A 24,345-nucleotide genomic window follows, 5' to 3' on the forward strand; every position below is an offset into this window, starting at 1 on the left:
ACCCCAACAGTGGCAGCTAACACCCACCAAAAATCTGGGAAGCTGAAGCCGAATCTGCTGAGTATGGTCATTAATATTAATTAATACTGACACTGTACATATCCTTTAATACTGTGTCTTACAATAGGAGCATAGCCGCATATTACAACCACACACGAATAAAATGCTTTAAAAACCAGTTCCCACAGGACTAGCACGTGCACACACGCACACACACGCGTGCACACACCCACACCCACCCCCCCCAAACTAGAGTAAAATGTATCTTATGCATAAGTCAGACTGTTAGTCCAGAAGGCATTAACCCCTGATAAACCAGTGGCACAAAGGATATCTCTGATTCTCTGAATCCTCGGTTAACAGTTTGAGGTCCAGGGTGCAGCTTTGGATCAGTTCATCTAGTTTCTTCTCTTCCTGACTGAGCTCCGTCACTTCTTTTGACAGGCCTTGACACTGGGCCAGCATGCCCCCATCCTCAGACAGACTGCAGCCCCTGGAAGCCAAGTAGAGATTCTTCAAGGCTGCCCGTGAGCACCAGGGGAGGGAGAACCGGTCCTTTGGGAGAATGATCTCTCTTGATAATGGGAGGTCACACTGCTTGTTTTAGTAGAGTTAAAATTAGAACTTTTATATATGCTTTTCATACAGTCCTCAACTTTTCATGCCATAGAAATTAGGTGAAAAGGCACTATTATTTTCCGGGTCTTTTCTTCTAAAGGAGCTCTAGTTCTTCAGAAGGTTCAAATTCAGAGGGCAAAGGAAGACAGCCACCTGTGCCCCGCCTCCCCCAACTACATGCCTGGACAGTGGGGCAAGAAAGAAGAGAAGAAGAGGAGAAAGACACAGGACAGCAGAGATAAAATGGCTCAAAATTAAAGAGGAAAATTCTCCCATAGCATGAAAGACTTAGGCAGTTTCTGAGGGGTTCACAATCTCACAACATCAGTAAAAAGGAGTTTAAGGAAATAGATGCAGTAGGAATATACAAGAACAAAGACCAGTACTCAATAGGTTTCTCTAATGCATAGGTCAAAATGGGTTACTGAACTGTCCAAAATTCTAAAAAGCACATCTGATGTGTGAACTTTATTTTTTTCAAAGCCACCTTAAAACAGATTTATTCTTTCCATGATGCTCAAAGAGTTCAATGCTGTGCTTACACAACACTGGTGGTTACGAAACACATTGCTCTGTTTGTGATGCATAGATGGTAGGTATTACCATGTGTAACTGCACACATGGGGGTGCAGGTACGTGTTGCCACCCCTGATCTACAGAAGAAACTGAGACACTGAGGTCTTGCCTGGATTTACAAGAACGTCAGTCAATCCACTAGAACCAGGGTAAAGATGCTTTGTGATTGTGCTATCAGTGTATCTACCCAGATGCACATCTGGTCTACCTCACAAGTCACACAATTCATCTAAATGGTCTTTATGATGAAAGACTGAACTTCTACCTAACAAGTTGAGGAGGAAAGATGGAAGGGAGAAGAAATGCAGTGGGGGCAAGAATTTGGAAACTGAGGCAGTCTGAAAGAAAGGAACCCATCCAAGCCAAGTGAACTGGGGGGGTTGTGCTCTCCTACTCACATCCACTGGACGTTGTTCTTCGACTTCTTCTTAATGAGGTGGATGCCTTCTAGCACGTTGGTGATATCATAAATCCTTCTCTTCTGCACTTTCAGCACCTCTGCTGCCTTGTTCAAATCCAAGACCCCATCAGGTGACTGGCTCAGTAGCTGAATGAACTTCTTGGTGAGCAGACCGAGGGACGTATCATACCGTGTTTTTTCTGAGGGAGATTTTGGAGCTTAAAGAAAAACAAAAAAACCGAACGGGTGGGGGGGATAGGGGGAAAGGTAAAGAAATGAAGGGTTTCTTTGCGGTTAAGCAAGCCCTCTTTCCCATTGCAGCCCGAGGATTAGTATTTGAAGCCAAGCTGTTGTTTTTGGTAAGTTCCAAAAGCTATGAGATTACTTGATTAGAAAAGGGACAGCAGGGCGCCAGTGGCTCATGCCTGTAGTCTTAGCTACTTATGAGGCTGAGATATGAGGATTATGGTTCAAACTCAGCCCATGCTGGAAAGTCTCTGAGACTCTTAGTTCCATGTAACCACCAAAAAGCCAGAACTGGAGCTGTGGCTCCACTGGCTGAATGCTAGCCTTGAGCAAAAAAGCTCAGGGACAGTGCCTAGGCCCCGCGTTCAAGCCTTAGGAATAGCACAAAACAAAATAAAAAAGAAAGGGCTAATAAAAATCCCTGTTTGATTAGAGCATGTTTGTTTCAACTTCCTAGTGGTTTTCCACTTCTTATCCTTTTCTGGATCTAATGAAGTACATCACACATAATAAGTGCTTAAAACTATCTGGTAGTTGCATGAAAAGGTACTGTAGCCTCAGGCAATCACATAGGACCTAACCTGATGGAGCCAGATTCAAGCTCTCTCCAGAGCAGGGGCTTAAATAGATATATCTACCAAGCTGAAATTTCAGTTTCATTTTGATAAAAAAAATAACTTAGAAAGTTTTAACATCAAAGCTCCCCATTGCTCGTAAAATTTTGCTACTTATTATTGTATTAATTCTTCTGTAAGTGCTTAGAATAAAGTTTTGATTTGGTCTGATACAATCTTGGTAGATGGCCTAATACATAAACTACAGGCAGGAAGGGAGCAAAATCTAATTTAGTCTTTACATTAAATATAAATGCAGGCTCATGCCTGTAATCATAGCTACTTGGGAGGCTGACGATGGGAGGATCCTGGTTCAACACCTGCTAGGGCAGGAAAATATGTAAGACTCCATCTCATTTAGAGGACAGCAGGATGAGGTAAGTGCATGCCTGTCATCTCAGAAATAATGGGAAGCCTCAAATAGGATAATGTTCCAAGAGTGTACCTGGGCAGGAAGTGAGACACTATCAGACATAACCAGTGAAAAGCAGGGTTGGAAATGTGGCTCAACAGTAGAGTGCCTGCCTAACAAGCATGAGACCCTGAGTTCAAAACTCTAATAACAATAATAAAAAAAGACACAATGGGACGGTCTGGCCATTTATAACTTCTGTCTCTCAGATAAAATGAAGGTAGCATTCAATGGAAGTAGAAAGTAGCTGCATTTTATTGGTGCAATCAATTCTTCTCCCACCATCTGCTGAGCTGCAGATTGAGGTCGGCAGAGATTTTTCCGACTCTGGCATAGCTTGTTTTCACCTAGCCTGTCTCCAATTCAGAGGTAATGTCCATTTGGGAAGTGAAAATTAAATTTGATTATAGAATGGGACCAAAAGCTTATAACACCGGGTAGAAAACAAAACAGCTTCCAGTTAAAAGTAGTCTTCTAGAAGTCAGGATTCAGGTATGAGTGACTATTAGCCCTTTGCTAGGTGTCTGTATTTAATCTCTGGAGAGGCAGAGAAAGACATGAAAATGAACAAAACATGCCCCAATTATTCACAACATGGCGTCCTTCCAGCCACAAGCTTTGCAAGGTAGGAATCTCACATCAAGGAAAACAGGGAACAGATCAAAGAGTCCTTACTTTTTGGACTATCTGGACTCCGTAGTGCAGCTCTTCCTTTGCCCTTGGGAGTTTTTAAACCATCTGAGAGGTACTGATGGCCGCTTTCACCCAGCTCCAGCCTTCGCTTTGCCTGCAATAAGAAAGTATGATCACTTGTTACTGGTCATACGGACAAGGGCTCTGCCAGAGGCCACAGGCTTCAGTCAGCTCTCATCTTGCAGCTCTACCCTGCTGCATGGCTAGTCACTCTCTAGAGCCAGTAGTCTAGCTTGGAAGGGTAGGCTGTCATCCAAACTCTTTACTTACAGCGATGAGGTATCAACACTGGATAAACAGATCCTTTACTGTTCACTTTGTTCACTTATTCTTTGATTCAACACATGTGCTAGACATGGACACTAAGGAAATCTCATGGACATACATTAATGATACCTGTCCATCTCCTGTTCTGACTTTAGATGGATCCATGTCTGTGAGTGTGTGTGTATGTGTGTGTTTACCAGGGCTTGAACCCCACAGTCGGAGTGCTGCCCCTTAATAGAGTTCACTCAAGGTTGACACAGTACCATTTAATTCACAGCTCCACTCCCAGCTTTTTGGTGGTTAATTGGAGATAAAAGACTCATAGACTTTCCTGCTGGGACTGGCTTCCAATCATGATTCTCAGATTTCAGCTTCCTGAGTAGCCGGCACCTTTTTTGTGTTCCCCAAACCTTCTGTTCTTTGTATCCTAACACCTAACTGGTATTATTATAGAAGTTACTTTACTCATCGGTTCCTCAATCCCTTTAAGGTGGAGACTGTTCTCTATTTTTGTATACCCAGCGTTTGGCGCAGACCTTAGGTTTTGGTAGGTATCTGAGCATCCACTCACTATATATTCACCAAGAGCAACTGAAGAGTAAAACAAGTAGCTTCAGAATGGTCCTTCATCAGAACGAACTGCAAATATGCCATGGTGACTTTAACTAGTATTCCTTTCCCTAGTTTGTCCTGAAACATGGAAGACTAGGAGCTATCAAATAAATTATTTTAATCCTATTCCTTTAAAGATACCTTTGTAAGGTAGGTACTTGCAACTGTGTTTACAGAACCGAAAGAAAGGTAGTTAAGAGCCTCTTCCTTCTTAGGGTTTAGGTAGGGACCAAGAGAGAAGACAGATAACTAAAGAAATAACTGCTAAGAATGAACAGTATAAGAAGGACATTCAGGCAGGATTAGTTTAAACGAAATGCAGGGCATGGCAATGTGGCATTTAGACTAGTCTGGGGGGTAATTTTTCTAATGATTATATTTTTAATTTCAGATTAGGAACCGATGATGTGGAAGCTCAAGTAATCACCTGTCAGAGGATGGATTCCCCCAAGCTTCTCTATGAAAAGTTTCCAGCTAAACTTAAACTTGTCTAGTCTATAACAGTAACCACTGATCAATAACTCACCCATACTGGTACATGCCTCAAATGTAAAATACAACAGTGAATTTTGAAGACACGGTACATAAAATAAGAGTAAAACACTGATGTTTAAAATAATGATTATATATTAACATATTTTAGCTTTATAAAATATTAAATAATTGCAATATAAGATGGCTATTTCGTGTGTGTGTGTGTGTGTGTGTGTTTGTGTGTGTATGTATGTGCATTTACTATATGGTTTACATTCATGGCACAGGACAACACAACATTATTTCTTTTTTCTGACTTTACTATCCCTTCCCAGCTGTACTTTCAAATCCTTGTGTGCCCCCAGCCTTACAAATGTTTCTTCCTTTTTGTTTGGGAAAGACAGACCTTCCTTCTCAAAGCCTTAAGTACACTGGACACACAGGTGAACTGGGCGTGGCTACTCAGGGTTCCATCTTGTCCTCCCACAGTGAATGGTTCTGGTGGCATAGAACCAAAGCAGGGTGAACTTAGGACAACCCTAAGAATTTTCCCATAACTTTTGGCAAGAAGGAACTGTGACCTTTCCAGTAGGGCTGATAAGGTGGAAGCCTGAAGCTACCTGAGGAGGGAACCTCCCCAAGACAGGGATGAGAAGGAAGGGAAGCCAAGGCAGGGGAGGGGAGGAGAAGGGAGGGCAAGAGAGGAAGGGAGGGGAGAAGAAAGGAGTTTAAAGCAAATCAATGGATTCAACTCTGGCTTTGGCTCCGGCACCAGTTGGTCTTACCCAGATTCGTTGTTTAGCCAATATTTTTGCTTTTTGACTGGGATAAGTCTGTTATCACAAGCAACAGCTAGGTCAATATAGGGTATAGTGCAATGGGGAGCTGGCAGATTCTTACTTGAAAGTCAAGGCCAGTGGTGTCTCAGCCTTCAGGGACTCAAATCAACTAGGCCTGTGAATCCATACCATAAAGAAGTGAGTCACAGAAGAATGCCAGCCCTGTAAATTCTTGCCAGAGGATGGAAGTGGGACAGCCACACAACTCCATAAGCCACACAAACTCCCTACGTGTCTGCAGCTGGTCCAGGATGAGCTATGGGAGGTCATTTGATCTTTTCCAAATGGATGATTTGTTTGGGTTCTTTTTCTTTCTCCATTTCTTTGTAAACAGTGGGCTAGACTGCACTTGAATGGACAATTACCTATGGGTCCGCGTCAGACAGGAATGGCCAAGATTTCTGATAAATAAAGAAGCATTATTATTTTAATACTAACTTCACAAATTTCAGCACACATGCTTGGTAAACAACAATAACAACAAAACACATGGAAGGAATTAAACAGAGATAGGTAATATCTGCCTCCATGGCTCTGTTCTAGAGTACATGGAAATCTCTTTATTAAAAAAGAATTTTTTTGTTCATTGTGAGAGCATCTTGCTGAATAGTGAACTGTGATATTGTGAAATATTTATTTGGTTTTCATTCAGTTTCCTGGCACACAATTCCTAAAATCCTTGATTTAGCAAAACACTGTGTGTGTGTGTGTGTGTGTGTGTGAGCGAGAGCGAGAGTGAGAGAGAGAGAGAGAGAGAGAGAGAGAGAGAGAGAGAGAGAGAGAGAGTCCTGGGGCCTGAACTCACAACTTCAGCACTGTTCCCTGAGATTTGTTTGCTCAACGTTAGTCCTCTACCACTTACTTCCAGCTTTTTTGTACTTTATTGAAAGTAAGAGTTTCATGATCTGGTCTGGCTTCAAACCACGATGCTCAGATCTCAGCCTCCTGAGTAATTTGACTGATGGCTGATCATGGGAAAGACTAAGCCAAGATCAGATGGTTGGATTTTTTTTGGCAGTCTTGGGTGCGGTCCTCCCTGAGCTTTTGTGCTCAAGGCTAGTGCTCTACCACTTTGAGCCACAGCTCCACTTCCAGTTTTTAGGTGGTTAGTTGGAGGTAAGAGTCTCATGGCCTTTCCTGCCTGGTCTGGCTTCAAATCACGATCCTCAAATCTCAGCCTTCCGAGTAGCTAGACAACGGGCATGAGCCACTGGCACTGGCACCTGGTTGGATCTTTAACCCACAACCAACTTCCAGGATATGGAAAACAGCTGAAGTATGAACTGATCAACAATGGCCACTAACCATAATCAACTATGCCTACATAATGAGTTTCCATAAAATCTCCCAAGGACTGGGTTTGGAGGGCATCCATTTGGAAAAGATGAATATGTCTGCCTGAGTTTTGTGAGTGGCTCCAGCAAATGAACTGCAGCTGGAGGAAGGGGACATGAGAACCTCGATTTGTAGCTGGTTAGTCAGGAACACTGGTGGAATCACCTGGGATCTGTGACCCTCGTGGGAAGTGGTGGCAGTGGAGGTGCCACACCTGGGTGGCTCTGAGATCTCAACCTGTGGGATCTGACAGCATCTCCATGTAGACAGTATTAGAAGCAAATGAAATTTGGAAGACGTCTGGCTGGTGTCTATGACAGAACTTACTGCTTGCTGGGCTCATGAGAAGCCCTTATATCCCCAATTTGGTCACAGAAATCTTCTAAGATGACTGTTATCAGACTGCAGGAGAAACTGAATGTTTCCCCTTAACATTTTTTTGGGGGGTAAGGGTAGAGTGGAGCTTTGAACTCAGCTCCTCATGCTGAGGAGGGGGTAGGCACGGGTTCTACCACGCTGGCAACCTCCTCTACTCCCTCCTCCCTTTTTTGCTTCAATTACAATCTCCCATGTAGCTAGATCACAGGCGAGTGCACCATGCCCAATTGATTTTGTTGAGATGAGGTCTCATTGCATTTTGGTTGAGCTGAGTCTCAATCCTCCACACTGTGGCTACCTTCCAAGCAGCTGAAATTACAGATGTGAGCCTTTGCACCTAGCTTTTCCTCTCAATATTCTTCAAAGAGTTATGCTAGTATCTATAAGCAGATCTTCATATTACATGGCCCTTAACCAGTAAAACTATCTATCTGGTGCCTGAAAAGCAATAGCTACTTAGTCCCACAGAAAGAGGAAATCTGGACATTTGCAATGCTATGGAGAGCTAACACATAGCTCCTCTGCAGTATTAGCTTACTATAAACAGTCTTGGACTAATGTTAAGATAATTGGATTGCTATAATAAAACAGTTGTGCTATCAAGCATTTCTGAAAAAAGTGTATGTGAAAAGAAGAATGGTAACCATTTGGCAGTATAGGTGCGGACACCAAGTGTTTGCCTGCCCTGGTATTTGCTGCCTCTAGCTTTTCCTTTGAGGGAAGCAATGCTTTCACAGTTCTTAGTTCAGGTGGTTCATGTTTGTTTCCAAGGCTGAAAATAAGAGTTGAGATTGCTTATCTATTCCAATCCTACAGCAGAAGTGTATGGTTTAAGGGTGCTCACTATTGAACATGCTATAGATATTCATTTGTGTAAGCCAACAACTTGTTTTTGTTCTAAACCAGGTAGTTGAGACTTACTACCAATTACAATTAAGAGTCTTGATAGATCCAAACCTTCAATATTAAAGCATTTACTCAAGAAACATCTGAGTGCTTACAATATAGCACTATGTTAATTGCGTTCCACTCGATTATACTTTGTTTTCACAATTCCATAACACAGTGTTCTCCTACCATTATGATTACTATTACTTCCTTCACAAGAAAACTAAGATTTAGAGCAACCTAATAACTTTACCCAGATCCCAGAACTGGTCCACGATATCTACTCAAGTCTAAGCAATAATAGCTTCATGAAAGGATTGTGAGAGTTGGGCACTGGTGGCGCACAACTGTAATCCTAGCTATTCAGGAGGCTGAGATGTAAGGATCATGGTACAAAGCCAGCCCAGGCAGGAAAATCCAAGAGATTCTGACCTCCATTAACTACTAAGAAGCCCAAAGTGGTCTATGGCTCAAATAGAGTGCTAGCCTTGAACACAAAAGCTCAGGGAGAAGACTAGCAAAACAAAACAAAGACGAACACTGAGACCTTTCAATACAAGATAACTTCAAATTTGATATCTGTCAGTGCACATAGGATGATTGTATTTCCCCAGAATGACATAATATTGCATTAATTAATATACTATGGTTTTACGTATACAGACACCTGATAGTGAGTATCCAAACACTTCTCTACTACAATAATTGCCTCATAAATATTCATAATGATGCTGTGTGGGCAGGTTTTATACTGAGGCAGAGGCTGAGAATTAGGTGAGGTTGCAATTAATGAGTGAAACCTGGTCTGTTAGAATTATTTGCCAGTGACCATGATTTCCATGGTCTTCCTGTGATATCCCTTGTCTGCTTCCATAGCAACCCAGGGGCTGACACTGCATGGTTTTACTGTAATACATATCCCAGGCTTCTTCATAAGCTTAGCTCTTAAATGCCTCAGACTTTCTAAGGCACGTGGCGTCCACATAGTCATCTTTACTTATTTTGAATGAACCAAAGAAAACATTCTTAATGTCCCTTGAAGTGTAAATCCCAAAGGCCCAACATTACTAGTTTTCAGGGAATGTGCATGAGTGTGTGTGTGTGTGTGTGTGTGTGTGTGTGTGTGCAGTATAATCTATATGTACAACCTGGAAAGGTTTTCAGGAAAAATACTAGCAATAAATTTAAGCTGCTGAATTAAAGTTGTAGGTAGGTATCGGCAATATGGAATATGATCCTAAGGGTGGGGGGGGGGGGGAGCAGTGGCGGAGACTATAAATCTATAGTTTTTACTCTAAACCTTCCATATATATAGATAAAGGAAAGATATCTGGAGTGATATACACATCTGAAGTTTGTGGTATCTTTGGAAAGTAAAATTAAACATGGGGATAATGACTTCATCGACATTATATTTCTACTATTTAAAAAGAAGCTAGCAATTTCAGAGCCTATCTTGAACATGTATAATGTTTCCAGGGTTTATCTATTAAAAACAGCAGGCCCTTGAATATTTGTATTTTCCACTTATGTTAAACAGAAATGCCCAATTTCAGATGAAAAGTTGAGTGTTCTTGTAATTTATATATTGCAACATTATGCAATTGCTAACGATGCAAATCTACATAGACAACTGTTTCTTTGTTTTTTTTAAAGGCAAGGATGACCAGTAAAATTGCATTTTTGCCAGGCTATTCTATGCTTTAGAAACCAGTATCTAAGGATACACAGCACATGAAATAGTTTAAGAACACAGAATGCTGATGGTGATTTTACTTTCTTCATAGCTTTTCATATCTCAAAATCGTTTTAACATGAGCGTGGGTTACTTGCATAACAAGAAAAGTAAAAAATCATTTCCATTTGGGGTTAAACACAAAAAGTCTGGTGGCTTATTTTTTACCCTGCCTGAATGTCTTATGCATCATTCAACACATACAAGTTCAGAACAGAGATAGGATACGCTAACAGAAAAGAGTATCACAGCCTCACAGTGGGAACAGAAGAAATGTTCTTAACCACCATGCAACCAAGCTCCAGGAAAAATTACATCAAGAACAAGCATGGCCTGCTGTGAATGAACAAACTAAATAATAAAACAAACTCCATTTCCCCCAGATAACAGACCAGAGCCAGAGACAAACTCCATAGATGATACATTTTGTGCCAAGGCCAAAGATGAAATGGTACTTTGAATAAAGAATGAGGGAAAATACAAAGGAAATGTGATTAAACAAGGACCAGTGAAATAACCTAAAGTAGAAAATGAGACCAGACCACTGTGGAATCTTACTTGGATTCTAGACATTGAGTTGGGGCATGAGGCTTTTAAGACAACACTCTGCTTCACTACTTTTTAAGTCCAGCTGGTTCCAGCTTGCTGTAACTATGCTCTGATTGGCCATGTGAATATCCAGGTGAGAGTCTGGTCCCAGCTATCCAAGAGGGTACAGGGAAATGAATGGAAAATGCGTTATAATTACAGAAATGAGCCTAGGACAGACGTGAAGAGGATTTGGATGACATAGGTGGAGATCTGAAGAGTCCTACTAAAGGTAAAATAAATAAAATGTGCCCTGCAGAGAAGGGTCTGAAGTTGGAGGTGTTAAATGGTTTGTCCAGGCATGAAGCCTTGCAGGGAGGTAGGAAGGGGCTTTGAGGACAGAAGGATGGAGAAGTTCCTTACATGCCATCTTCATGACCATATCTCCTAGGCTCAATAGAACCTAAGGCCTTCTTAGAAGTAATTTCAGAATCTAAAGGGAGCTGAATGAACCCTCTGTGAGCTACAGAGTGTGCAATCTACAGAAAGATGAGAGTGAGTGGTAAGCTGAGCTCGCACGGGTAATCCCCCATCGTTGCTCCCATGGATTACTAGAACAGATCCTAAGAGCTTGGCCATTTGTAGTTCTCTTGACTTTTAAACTCTCTAGGACATTTGGACTTCACCATAACTTGCATGTGTGGACTAATTTGGGAATCTAATCCTATTATATCTGAATGTTTCTAGATGAATAGCAAACATAACCTGACAGAATGATGTTTAGAAGAGATTTACTTAGGAACTAATAATGACTGCCTTCCCTTCTGTACATATTAATTTCGATTCAAGAACAGTTAGATAATTTGAGCCATGTTAGTGATTATTGATTTCTTTCCATGACACCACACCCACCTCTCCTCTTCTCCCTCCCCCAGGCCCATTAATCGTGTCACTATTTTTGTATAAATACAACTACATAAATAAGTTTTCACTAGACACTCAACTGCAATTTTTCTTATAAAGCTTGTTTTCCTTGGTTTCTTTCCTGCTGTGGGCACCATTTGCATGCCTCATACCCTTCCAGTTCTTATTTTTAAGCTTTTTATCTTATCAGATAATCCTACCAAGTTCTCACTCTTTGTCCTCCCTGAAGATACCTGGCTTCCTGCTGTCTAGACCCAGGCCTGCTTGTTTTTAGGCTTGTGTGCACAGTAGGCACTCTATAGTCTTCCTTCATTGCAACGTGGTTGAAACCTGCAAGGGACACGATCGTTTTATGACTGTCTAGTGCTGAAACTTTCTCTCCTACATTTAGAAAAGCAACCCCTTGCAGTCTTTGTGGCAGATGATTCTATCTAATATTAGGTAGAACATATTCAGGTCTCCCATTTCCTGGTTGTCTGGAACCTGGGCCAGGAATGCTACTCAGATAAGGCCAAGCATAGACCATCCCTGCAAAGTAGCAGCCCCGTGGATGGATAGCACTTGGGAAGGCACACATGGCAATGGTAGCCCAGGACTCTTAACTCAAAGATGACCAGTGTTGCTGGACTACTTCTGTGGTCTGACATCATGGCTGAAGTTTTGGCTGTTGAGGATTCCCTATTCCTTCCAATTCTTCTCCAAGCCTGGTTCTCTCATCTTCCTGATGAACTGAGCTATCCAATATCCTTTTAGTAAATTCCTTTTCTATTCCTAGGCGCCAAGGTTCCTGTGGCTTGCAAAAAAGTCAGCCCCCTGATACCATAACTGATCACTCGGCTTCCTAGATCACTTCCAAACAGTAGTTCCGAAGATGAAAATTGCAGTCCTTATATATCTGAAGATGTGTATTTTTACCCTCCCACTCGATACTTAGGCTCAGACAGAATTCAAGGCTGTCAAGTTTTCCTCAAAACTCTGAAGGCTTTTGTTCCGCTCATTTTTATATCCAGTGATGATGGAAGGAAAAAAAAAAAAGCAAACCTACAGCTGAGTCTCTTTCTTTTGAAGCCGTCTCATTTCTTTCTGTTATGGATCAAACTCAGGGCCTCATATATTCTAGGCAAGTAAGTGTTTTGCCACGGATCTGCAGTTCCAACCCTGATTTTTAAACTCTCTGGAAGCTTCTAAGGATAACATTTACTATAAGCATCCATAACTTGTATTGAAAGTATGCTATCTTTTCCCACTCATTTCTTCCCATGTGTTCTGGAATGGTGTCCAGCTATGAGAAATATTTATATGGATTGATATCTAGAGCTCTTATTATCTGCAATCCACTTCTTGATCTTTTTGTTTTACTTCATTTCATATCAACTTTAGCCTCTACTTTTATTTTTTTAAACTATGGTCAAATACACACACACACACACATACACATACACACTTCCTTCATTTGCTCTGGTCTTTGGCAAACTTATTTCTATAGTATCCTGTCTTCGTTTCACGAATAAAGGAAGTGTCTTCATTGTCATGATACTGATTCATTTTTTAAGAAATCTATGTTTTAGATCTTATTTAATTTTTTTGCCAGTCACTGTTTCCTAAAAACAAAACAACAAAAGAAGAGTGTAACTTAGTGAAAGAGCCTTGTTATTAGCATCCTGAAGGCCCAGCCCAGCAAAAATGTGTGTGTGTGTGTGTGTGTGTGTGTGTGTGTGTGTATGTGTAACACCACAGCTCCTTGTCAAATGTCCAGTCATGTTTCATGTCTGCTCTAAAGAGCAGCAATGTAATACAATGACAACTAGGGTCTATGTGAACTCAAGACAACTAGCTTGTCAATTTGTGACTCTTTTAAGGAAACTTAATGGGAACAGATTTAAGTCAGTGAGCATTCAATGTTAGATTGGAGCCAATCCACCTATTTTGAGATTTCTCAAAGATTGACTAGAGAAAAACAACCCTAAGACTCCAGACCTTTGCCTGAACCTCCTTTTTACCCTTGGTTTCATTACACTGTTGCTTCTGTGGCCTCCAAGATGGGCACTCTGGTGAGAGGTTCCTCTATTCTACCTGACTATTCCTCCATCTATTCTTGGCATCCCAGAAATCCGTTCAAACACCTTGTCCTACAAGGTTTCACTCAAATTCTCAATATTTGAAAAAAAGTATCATTAACTATTAAATATATCAGTTATTTAGTGTTCCAGCATGTAGCCAAGGCTGACCTCAAAATTACAACCTCCTTGCGATAATCTGCTTTGCTGGAGTAGAAGCATTCCTCTGTAATTCTCCCTCATCAGAAAGTTAAATGATTACCCACTATGTGTATGAGCAAGTCACTTTGACTACCTAGTATGCATAAGGCACTGTGCCTGTTAATTAGCAATGAACTCACACAAAGAGGGGAGTTCCTCTTGCACAAAATAAATGCTGGTGCACTAGTATTTCCCCTGAGTCTTTATGTCAGGAACTGAATGCTGGTCTTGCAAAGGCAAAACAAACAAACAAAAAACCCCACACAGGGTATGGTAGCACATGCCCACAATCCTAGCTAGAGGCTAAAACAACAAAAATAAGGCAAAAGTCTCTAAAAACCACTTACAGATTCTTTGTCCACTAAAATCAAGAGTAAATAAATAAACAGAAATTGGGCACATTAGCCTAAGACTGTAATCCTGGCGACTTGGGAACTGAAGGTCTAGGGATTGGGGTTTGAGGCCAGCCTAGTCAAAAAACCTTGTACGACTTCACCTTGACCAACAGGCATAGTGGCTGGCATGTGTCCCCCAGTACTGTGGAGAAGTACAAATAGGAGGGCCATAGTTCAGGCAAAAAGTGAAACCTTATCTCAAAAATAACCATTGCAGGGGCGGGGAATGTGGCCTAATAGTAGAGTGCTTGTCTAGCACGCATAAAGCCCTGGGTTCGGTTACTCAGCACCACATATACAGGAAGTGGTGCTGTAGCTCAAGTAGTAGAGGACTAGCCTTGAGCAAAAAGAAGCCAGGGACAGTGCCCAGGCCCTGAGTCCAAGCCCCCAGGACTGAAAAAACAAATCAAAACAAAATGAAACAACAGCAACAGAAAAACCCACCAGTGCAAAGTCTGGCACCAATGGCTCATGCCTGTGATCTGAGATCTGAGGATCACAGTTCAAAGCCAGTCTGGGCAGGAAAAGTCCACGAGATTCTTATCTCCAATAAACTACTCAGAAAAAAGCTCGAAGTGGCTCAAGTGATATATAGAGTACTATCCTTGAGTACAAACAGGCTCAAGGACAGTGCCCAGGCCCTGAGAAAAAGAAAAAAAAAAAAAGGTTCTGGTGGAGTGGCTCAAGTGGCATCTGCCTACCATGCACACAGCCTTGAGTTCAAACTCCAGTACTTCAACTTAAAAAAAAAAGAAGTAAATGGATAAGAAACTTAAGAGAAGGAGCAGTAAATTAAATAGACCTAAAGTAACTTGGATGAAACAAGGACAAATGAGTAATATGTACAATAATGAGTGACCCTTCCTATGTGAGTCACAAGGATCTATCTAAATGCACCACACAACTCTGAAGCGTACTCCGTGTGAAGTCTTCATTTTCCATGCCTTTTCAGAGACAGCAGCAGGCAGGGAAAACTGCAATGTTACCACTAAAGAGAGGGTTCTAAACTTATTCATCTTATCAGATTTGTCATGTGTTGTTTCTTCAAAATTACCCTTAATCTCAAGTACGTAGATTACTCCCCATAAAATTGAATTAGAAAATTCTTCTTTTCAGAGATCTGAGTTTCGGCTTTAAAGGCTGAAGAATTTCATAGGCAGTTAGGAAGCTTAGGCTTAAGTACTTTCTGCAACAGTGCACTGGAACACTATTTTCTATGAGTCCTAGGTTTTAGTTTTACGCTTTGTTTTGTTTTTATGTTGGGGCTGGTTCTGGGGCTTGAACTCAGGGCTTAGGCACTGTCTAGCTGTTTTGCTCAAGGTTGGCACTCTACTACTTCAGCTACAACTCCACTTCTGACTTTTTGGTGGTGAACTGGGAATAAGAATAACACAGACTATCCTGCCAAGGTGGGCTTTAAACCATGATTCTCAGATCTCAGCTTCCTTGGTACACAGGATTACAAGTGTGAGCCCTAGCATCTGGCCTGGCCTTAAGAATTTGATCTTGGATCCATAGCACTAAGATGAGACAAGAGCTGGTGAATACTTGCTGCAAAGCACAAGGAGACAAATATTTTAGGCCTTTTGAGACCCAACTCTGTTGCTGTAGCAAAGAAAAAAGTACAGATAGCCCATGGAAAAGGGGCTGAACTGTACTTGTGCACCCCTAAAACTTTATTTACAGGACAGATAACAGGCCAGCTAAAGAACTAATGTGATAAACTCCTCCTGCCACTTGCATGTTTATTAAAGGATATCTATGCTATGCATATCAATTCTAAAAATTTTGTTAGGCAAGAAAGCCAATCATCTTCTCTTGCGATGGAATTACAAGTCTTTGTCATACTTAGCCCTTTCCTTTGAGGACCAGAAATATGTACTAAAAATAAAAGCAATTTTGAGCTACCCATGTGGATAGCTGGACCGAAGCCCATGCACAGAAGATAATGAAGGATACTCCTTTTTATGCTCACAACCATTCATAGCTAAAAAGCTAGTTTATAGGTACAATGAAGAGCTATAAACAGATCTATTTTACAGAGCAGCTATTCAACTGCTTCATCACTAGCAACAATGCAATTTCTCATAGCTAACTTTTTTTCACTGAGTTATTGTTGACACATCTGGATAACTTCTGAATCTATCCAGCGAGGTTCAGAGTGTGGGCACACTTCAGGACGTAGTTATTAAAATAGCTTGTAGTGCAGAGCTGGCACAATAAATCAGTGAAAAAGAGTAGGTCTTTGTCAACCTGGCTCTAAGGCATGGTTCTTGATCCTAGTGGACACATTTTCACAAACTATCCACTGGCACAAGAACATCAGAAATAGGCTCCAAGGTGCAAGAAGATTTATGGATGATTATGAACCAATTGAAGGACTTCCTATTCAAGTAAGAAAATGTACCCTAAGAAATATAAAAGAAGTAGGGCATAGTGGCCCATATTTGCAATCTCAGTACACAAGAGGATTGTAGAATTCAGTGCCAGCCTAGGCTACAGAGTAAGACCCCGTCTCAAAACAAAAGAGAAATACATCCGTCTTGCACCATGTGACACAAAAGCCAACATTAATACAAATGATCTGAAGGCTTGAAGATTCTGCTCACTTTTCCCTTTCGTGGGAATTCCACAGCACAGCAGGGCAAGGAACAGTGCAGGAGGGCCACAGTAGTTGACTCTAGATAGAGGACCCAAAGAAAACGGTTCTGAGACTGGGAGATCTGCAAAGGGTCTCTGCTGGAGATTCAACCCAGCACTTGCACACAGAGTCCAGGGAAGTCCTGACAGAAACAGACAATAGTGTTCAGAGCTCCCACAGGACTAGGGAGTGTGCCTGTTCCTACCAGCCAGACTAAAAATACCTCAATTCACGAGGCACAATTAGCCCTCTGATAAATTCTGCTCCGGTCCCCTCCAATAAAGTAAGACCTGAAAGATCAAACTGTAACACACTTAAAACTACATCCTAGGATAAAACTAAAAAACATTTACAGAAATACAAATGTGTTCGGTACCCGATGACTACCATTGAGGCTAAGATTACCAGGTTCCTAAGGAGGCATAAAAATAGAATCTATATTCAGAAGGGAAAAATACTAATCAACTGAAACCAGCCCAGAAACAACACAGTGTCGTCAACTGGACAAGGACATGGGAAAGACAATGAATGATTTCAGATTTCAAAAAATTAAGTAGAGATGTGAATATATACTGTAAAAGCCTTAGAAGCGCAATAAGATTTAAAATACAAGCATAAATAAACCTTGACAAGACAGGGTGTAATCAAAGTCCTCAAAGTAAGTGATAATTTTTTTTAAAGAAGAGAGGAAAAGTCAGGCTCCGGTGGCCAATGCCTGTAATTCTAGCTACTTAGGAGGCTGAGATCTAGGGATAGAGGTTTGAAGCTGGCTCAGGGCAAGAAAGTCCATGAAACTAACTAACTACCAAAAGCTGAAAGTGGAGCTGTGGCTCAAGTGGTAGAGTGCCAGCCTACACAGAAATAAATATTACATAGAAATAAAGTTACACAGAAATAAAGTACAGGGAAAAAAAGTGACTTTCTCAGAGGGACAAACGAGCTAGACAGAACAAGGCTGGGGATTTACCTGAATAGTAGAGCATTTGTCTAGCATGAACAAGACTATAGGTAGTGTCCTACTGGGAAAAAAGAAGAAATATTAAAGGAAGTCATTCAAGCAGAGGACATGATGTGTTTCTATCAGGACCTTCATGAAGTAACTGGGGACATTAGCAATGGTAACTTCATGAGGAATATGTAAGTATTCTCTCTCTTGTACTTAAAACTCCTTAAAAAGGATAAGTCAGTATCACATACACGCATGTATATATAAATCTACATGTACAGTAATTGTATTGCATAATTTGTAAACCCATGTTTAGTATAATGCCATGTCAATAACAGTACAGTAACAATATCAAGAAACATGCAGAGAAGCACCTGCAAGGATGGTGATTATAGCATAGCATTTATCAGGGAGAAGTTAAAAGCCATCTAAATGGCTGCTGTTCATTAGTCAAGGAATGGTTCCAGAAAAAAAAAAAAAACGTTCCATCTTACACAGTGTTAGAGAATGTGATATAAAGGCAGTAGGCAATGGCTAATAAACACCTTTTTCACTGCACCTAGTGAGCAAAATAAGTCAGCACTGAACACAACCCAATGTGCCTTCCTTGCAAATACAAAAGCAAAAGCAGCCACTGTGTGTGTGTGTGTGTGTGTGTGTGTGTGTGTGTGTGTGTGTGTGTATGTAGACATACACACATCTTGAAGGAAGTTGATCAGTCAGGAAGTGTTGGAGAATCAAGCACATTCTATTTACTTCTGATGGAATGTAATGGGAATATATCATCTTTGTAAGTCATTAAGAAAAAAAAAACCTGGCCAGATAGAAATATAAACAGGAAACACATGTTAAAATTAAAAAGCCTCAGACCCAGAGAGGTTACAATGCAGAAACTGTTAGTGATGGTGAGCGAGAAGGACAAAGAGAACTGCCAGGACCTGAGATGCCTGGGCTCCTGAAGCCTCCATGAAGACTAAAAATAAAAATGAAAAATAACAAGTGGATGAGAGGAAGGAAGGAAGGAAAGGCCAGGAGTTCCAGGTTTTAGGATTATTGGACACTTTTATGCTATCAGATCTCTACCTCCCTAACGGTCTCAACTTTTCAGCAAGGAAATTAAAATTCATTAGATGCATCCTAGATACCTTCATCTTGATTCTTTTGGCTAAGGAAAAGCAGAGCTGCTAACAAGTCTTTAAGTTGTCATAATGAAAATTTCTTAGTATTAAAAAAAAATTGTTGTACCCAGGCACCAATTTACAACTCCAAATTGGCTTAGAACTGTAATCCTAACAATTTGGGAGGCTGAGATTGGGAGGATTTCGGTTCTAGGCCAGCCTGAGCACAAATTTGCCAATTCCCCATCTCATCAGAAAAGGTTGGGTATGTTGGTTCTTATCCACAATCCCAAGGAAGGAGGGAAACGTAAACAGGAAGACCATAGTCCAGAGCCATCTTGGGCAGAAAGTGAGAGCCCATCTGAAAAATGAGCAGATGAGCAGACAAGTGAGCAGACAGGGCTAGAAGAGGGGCTCAAGCAGTGCCTGCCCAGCAAGCACAAAGCTGAAACTGAAAGAAAGAAAAAATGTGCATGCTATGCAACACAGGAGAACTTCAAAACAAGTTTCTTCACTTCAATGGCAGAACTAGTTCCTGGTTTCTTCCACAGTTGGCCTGACTTTCTGGGATCATAAATCTTCTCTGATAGTAATCCCTGAAATTTCATTCCACTGGAAGCTCTTCTGGATACATCCTCCAGCCAACCACTGTTGGAAAAAATTGCACAGGCTCCATTTCTTATGATTCCCCAATAAGGTAAGCCTGGGATCAAACAACTTTTGAGGCGGGAGAATCCTAAAGAGTTCAGGAGTGGACCAGGGAACATATTTGGGTTAGGCCAATTATTTTTCCCCAAGAATTTACAGGGAAGCATCTTGCAAAGTGAGTTACATTACTTTTAAGAAACTGGCTCTCACATGAGAACACCACTTTCTTCTCAGCAGCATCAAACAAGGAATAGACAAGTAGGGATAAGCAGCACTAGAGAGCCTGGAGAGCAAGCAGTTTCTCCAGGCAGAGGAATGCTGGGGTGGTCTAAGTAAGGGAGAGGAGACAGGCTGGAGGAAATGTTGCCAATGCTCAAGGAGCAGCCACTGCTGCAGAGACCTGGGCTTTAATACCCAAGATTGAAAGACTCCTCTCTCTGGAGAACACAAGTGGAAGTATGTATCTTCTCTTTCTAGACATCAACGGAGGAAGGGGCCAGTTCTCAAAAATTTCTGCACTACCACCCTGTCATGTCCCCAGGTTCTGCTGCTTGACTAGGACTTTGTAAGATGCTGTATACTAACCTGGGAAAATATTTTGATAGATTTTAGTTTGGAAGTCTTTCTACAACCCCCCTACCTCCCATGACCTCACCCCCCAAAGGTTCAGGACAAGAACTCTGTTAGCTTTTCTCTACTTCATAATGAACTACTACCATTGAAGTTCAGAAGAAAAAAATCAAACAGAAAAGCCTCTGGCAGATTCCTAATAAACACATGTGAAATCATGTTCATTTTTCAAATGTACAGAAAAGGACCTTGAAAACACACTAGGGAAAAAAATTTTTTTTAAAGGTGGGCTGGATGCTGGTGGCCTAGCTACTCAGAAGGCTTAGACCTAAGGATCCTGGTTCAAAGCCAGCCCAAGGAGCAGAGTCCACAGAACTCTAATTGCCAGTAAACTACTTAGGAAAAGCCAAAAGTGGTTCAAGTGGTAGAGTGCTAACCTTGAGCACAAAGAAGCTCAGGGACAGTGTCCAGGACCTCAGTTCAAGCTCTAGGACTGGCAACAAAACAAATATATATATATATATATATATATATATGTATATGTATATGTATATATATATATATATATATATATATATGGTGAACACAGATCCCATAGTTATGAAAAATACACAACTTTGATAATCCCGAAGCAAATGAACAGGGATAGAAATAAAAAGGTTTACCAAGGATCCTCGCTCCATTCAGCAGCTCCACTGTTATAGGAAAAGCAAAAACATATTTGGATGGGAACTGGCTCATAAGGAGTGAACATCACTAAACAATAGGGAAGGAGATGGGTGTAGATAAGTAGCCACTCCGACAGTCTGTCTCCTTTGTAGAATTTATTTTTTGCCAAGCATTGTGGCTCATGCCTGTAATTCTAGCTACTTGGGAGGTGGAGACCAAGAGGATAGTAGTTGAAGGCCAGATGTGGTAAAAAGATAATGGGACCTCAAGTCAACCAACAAGCTGGGCAAGATGTCTCCTGGTCTTGTGTCTGTGATCCAAGAAAGTTGAAGGTAGGGGCACCAGGGTCTAAAGTTCAGCTCTGGGCAAGAAAATTTTAAGTTCCTATTTGAAAAATAACTAAAACAAACAAAGAATAATTTCTATGTCATACTTATTTCCAGATATAGAAAGAGGGGTGTGGAGGGGAAATTCTTCATCTCTGAAGTCCCATCTATGCCTTCTAATGCCTCTCCTTCTTGGGTTTATCAGTGGGAACACTCACCTTGGGCTCAGGGAGTTGAGAAACTTATCTTGATGACCAACTCCAAGTGAACTCTCTATGAGCTCTGAGGAGAACTCATCTAGAGGTTCCTATGACCTGTGGTAACTTCTCCCAATCATGACAAATACAAAACAGATACCTGGCCATTAACACAAGCAACAAATATCTATCTGTATAATACACAAAACCTTATGATCTTTACAAACCAGTCAAAACTTACAGGTCTGAGAACGTAGTATATACGTTAAAACCACCTATTCAAAAAGGCCTGACAGTTTTATCAGATATGGTTAATGATCTTGTGTGTGTGTGTGAGCGTGCACACGCGCGCATGCATTTCTGGGGCTTAAACTCAGTGCCTGGGCAATGTCCCTTTGCTTTTGTGGTCATCCCTAGCACTCTACCACTTTGAGCCACAGCTCCATTTCCAGCTTCTTGATGTTTGATTGGAGATAAGGGTCTCACAGGCGTGACCCACCAGTGCGTGGCTGTTTAATGATCTTTTAATGACTTTTTTTCCCACTAGTGGACTGCATGCAAAATCTATTTCTTTGTATTTGCACATTGCATTGGTCCCTGAAATACACGCACATGTGCGTGTAGGCAGTTCACAAAGGAGGAAAGGAGACAAGTCTATTTCAATCATATTTCAACTTAGGAGAGTGCTCTGTATGACATTATTTCAGTTTAGAAAAGTGAAGATAAGAAGCTATGAGCACAGATACAATAAAGTCAGTGTAATTTCAACGGTATTAGTTCTTTTTGTCAACTCGTGAACTCAAACTTAATTAAAAAAAAAAATGCCAGGAGACTGGAAGAATGGCCAGAAACCTTGACCAACAGTATGGGGCGTGTCAAGTGGTAGAGCACCTTCCTAGCAAGTGTAGGACCCTGAGTTCAAACCCCACCTCTTCCTCATGAAAGAAGCATTGTCCAAGTTATAGATCCCCTCTGGACCCATTTCTTTGCCCAAAATCAAAACAAAAAACACACTGAAAAACTTCCCTAGGGTTCTTTACACTAGAAAACTCTCTTAAAATGCTGGTCCATGTCTGGTATACTATTGTAGTTAAGGAGTTTGCCTCTTTTGTTCATTTGTATTTATCATACCGGAACAAGATTGACCAGAATTTGGCAAACAATAAATTTACCAGAAACTTTTTTTTAAAAACCAGATTCCAGTTAAAACATAAAAGTTCTGAGACCATTCCAGAATCCTAAGCATAAACTGAAAGGCTGAGTGTGTGGCTCAAGTGGTAGAGAGCATGCCTAGCAAGCACTTGGCCCTGAGTTAAACCCATAGTATAAAAAAGAAAAATTAGAAGACCACTCAAAAATCCCTTGACTTGTGACTCCGTTTGCAGTCAAACCTCTCAGCTCTTTCCCTGAGTTCCCAGGAGTTTGGTTCTAGAATAGCCTGGAGTTATAAAGGGGATGAGAGAATTTCTTCTGTTCCCACCCTGTTACCACACTGTTTGGGATCAAACCCAAGTGACACCCTAGTAAGAGCATTTGGGACACCCATAGCCCAGGGCCACTCACTGCTAAGGAACTTTGACTTTCTGGAGAGCTGTGCCCTGCCTTCAGGGAAAACAGGACGTGTAGAAAGTTTATACCTTTAATGCTCATTTTCCTGCCATCTATGGGTGCCATAATACAGGGAAAACCATGCAGCAGGGGCCAATAAACCATGGATTCCTATGAAGGACTGTCATCTGCTGCTATGGATATCTAATAGACCAAAAGCAGTGAAGGATCTAGAAAGGATCACAGCTTCTCCAGAGCTCAAAGACAGTACAAGTTTTTGTATGTCAATCTCTTAATTGCACCAAAACAGCCAAATAGTCTAATCCGGATATCTCTGGCATTGGTGGCCATTGGCTTGTTATCACTCTGCTTGTGGCCAACAAAACCCATCAACAAGATTATTATAATGAAACAGAGGATGCAGACGGAGACCCACAGAGCATGGGTTCCTCAAGAGACAAGACAGCCACCCAATAAAGGAGTGGATCTAAGTTGCTATGTGAATTATAAATCTCCTGTAGTGATAGCCACAACCACTTTCTTACATGTGCTATTTAATCACTGTTATAATAACCAGAATTACTTTAAAACAAATGCCTAAGCCCTAATTCTCAAACTTGGACACCTATTAGGATTGGATAATTAAAAAAATATGTATCCTGATTCCTGGGTCTGACTCCTGAAAGATGGATTTACTTACACACTTGTGGCCCAAGGATCAGGATTTCTCAAGGTTACCCAGGGGATTCCATTCAGAAAAGCTGTCCATGCTGAGACCTGGTGTTAGCAACCAGGCTACTTACTACTCAGTATGGGAATGGTGCCTTACTGCCATATACCAAGTCCTGCTTGGATATGGGTAATAGTCACCAATGTTTTCCATTCTGGTATGAAATCATTTTGTAAAGGCAGAGGGACAAGGGATGAGAAGGAACAATGATGCTTTTGTGGGGGGTAAGACCAGTTTTCATTGCTACTGAGCTTCTTGTAGCATATTATGGAAACCAGTTTTGCTGGTTTTTAATTACATGACAAAGGGGAAGCAGCACAGCCCCAGCAGGCAGAATTTTGGATGTAACATGTACCAAAGCTGAGTGGAAAAATCCTGGAGAAGTTTCCCACTGCAAGAATCCCAGTGTCTTAGAACAGACATGGTCATTCCTGCTAGTCTTTACATGTCAGGATGATAAGGACCAGTCTATCCACTTAGGAGAGGCTGTGCTTGCAGCTTGCCACTAGAAAGTTCAAGAAAGCTCCTGAGGTCATGGGTCTCCAACTGGAGCATGCTCAGAATCACCTGGAAGGTTTGTTAAGTTCATGTTGTCAGGTCTCTGTCTCTGTAGGGCATTCCCAGATGCTGCTGTTGGACTCCAGGACCACACCCACATAGACAATCCCATTTTAAGGGCTGACATAAGGCACAATCCTTGAGTAGTAAGCAAAGATTCTATCCAGCTTTGGCTTTGTGATAGATTTAAATGGGACACTGC

General features: G+C 41.3%; 1 protein-coding gene across 4 annotated transcripts in view; it reads right to left on the reverse strand.

The window, feature by feature from the left end:
- Positions 1-24,345, reverse strand: part of E2f3 (E2F transcription factor 3) — a 75,200-nt gene that overhangs the window by 9,578 nt on the left and 41,277 nt on the right. For 2 of the 4 annotated variants that reach the window (XM_048348395.1, XM_048348397.1), the window contains exons 2-4: positions 3,542-3,653; positions 1,593-1,812; positions 335-493 (exon numbers count right to left, since the gene is read on the reverse strand). In XM_048348395.1, coding sequence (XP_048204352.1) covers positions 335-493; positions 1,593-1,812; positions 3,542-3,653 — 491 coding nt within the window. The remainder of the gene's footprint in view (positions 1-334; positions 494-1,592; positions 1,813-3,541; positions 3,654-24,345) is intronic. The other 2 variants (XM_048348396.1, XM_048348398.1) reach the window with 1 other exon arrangement.

This window comes from Perognathus longimembris, chromosome 6 (genome assembly GCF_023159225.1).
Source record: "Perognathus longimembris pacificus isolate PPM17 chromosome 6, ASM2315922v1, whole genome shotgun sequence".
Classification (NCBI taxonomy): Eukaryota; Metazoa; Chordata; class Mammalia; order Rodentia; family Heteromyidae; genus Perognathus; species Perognathus longimembris.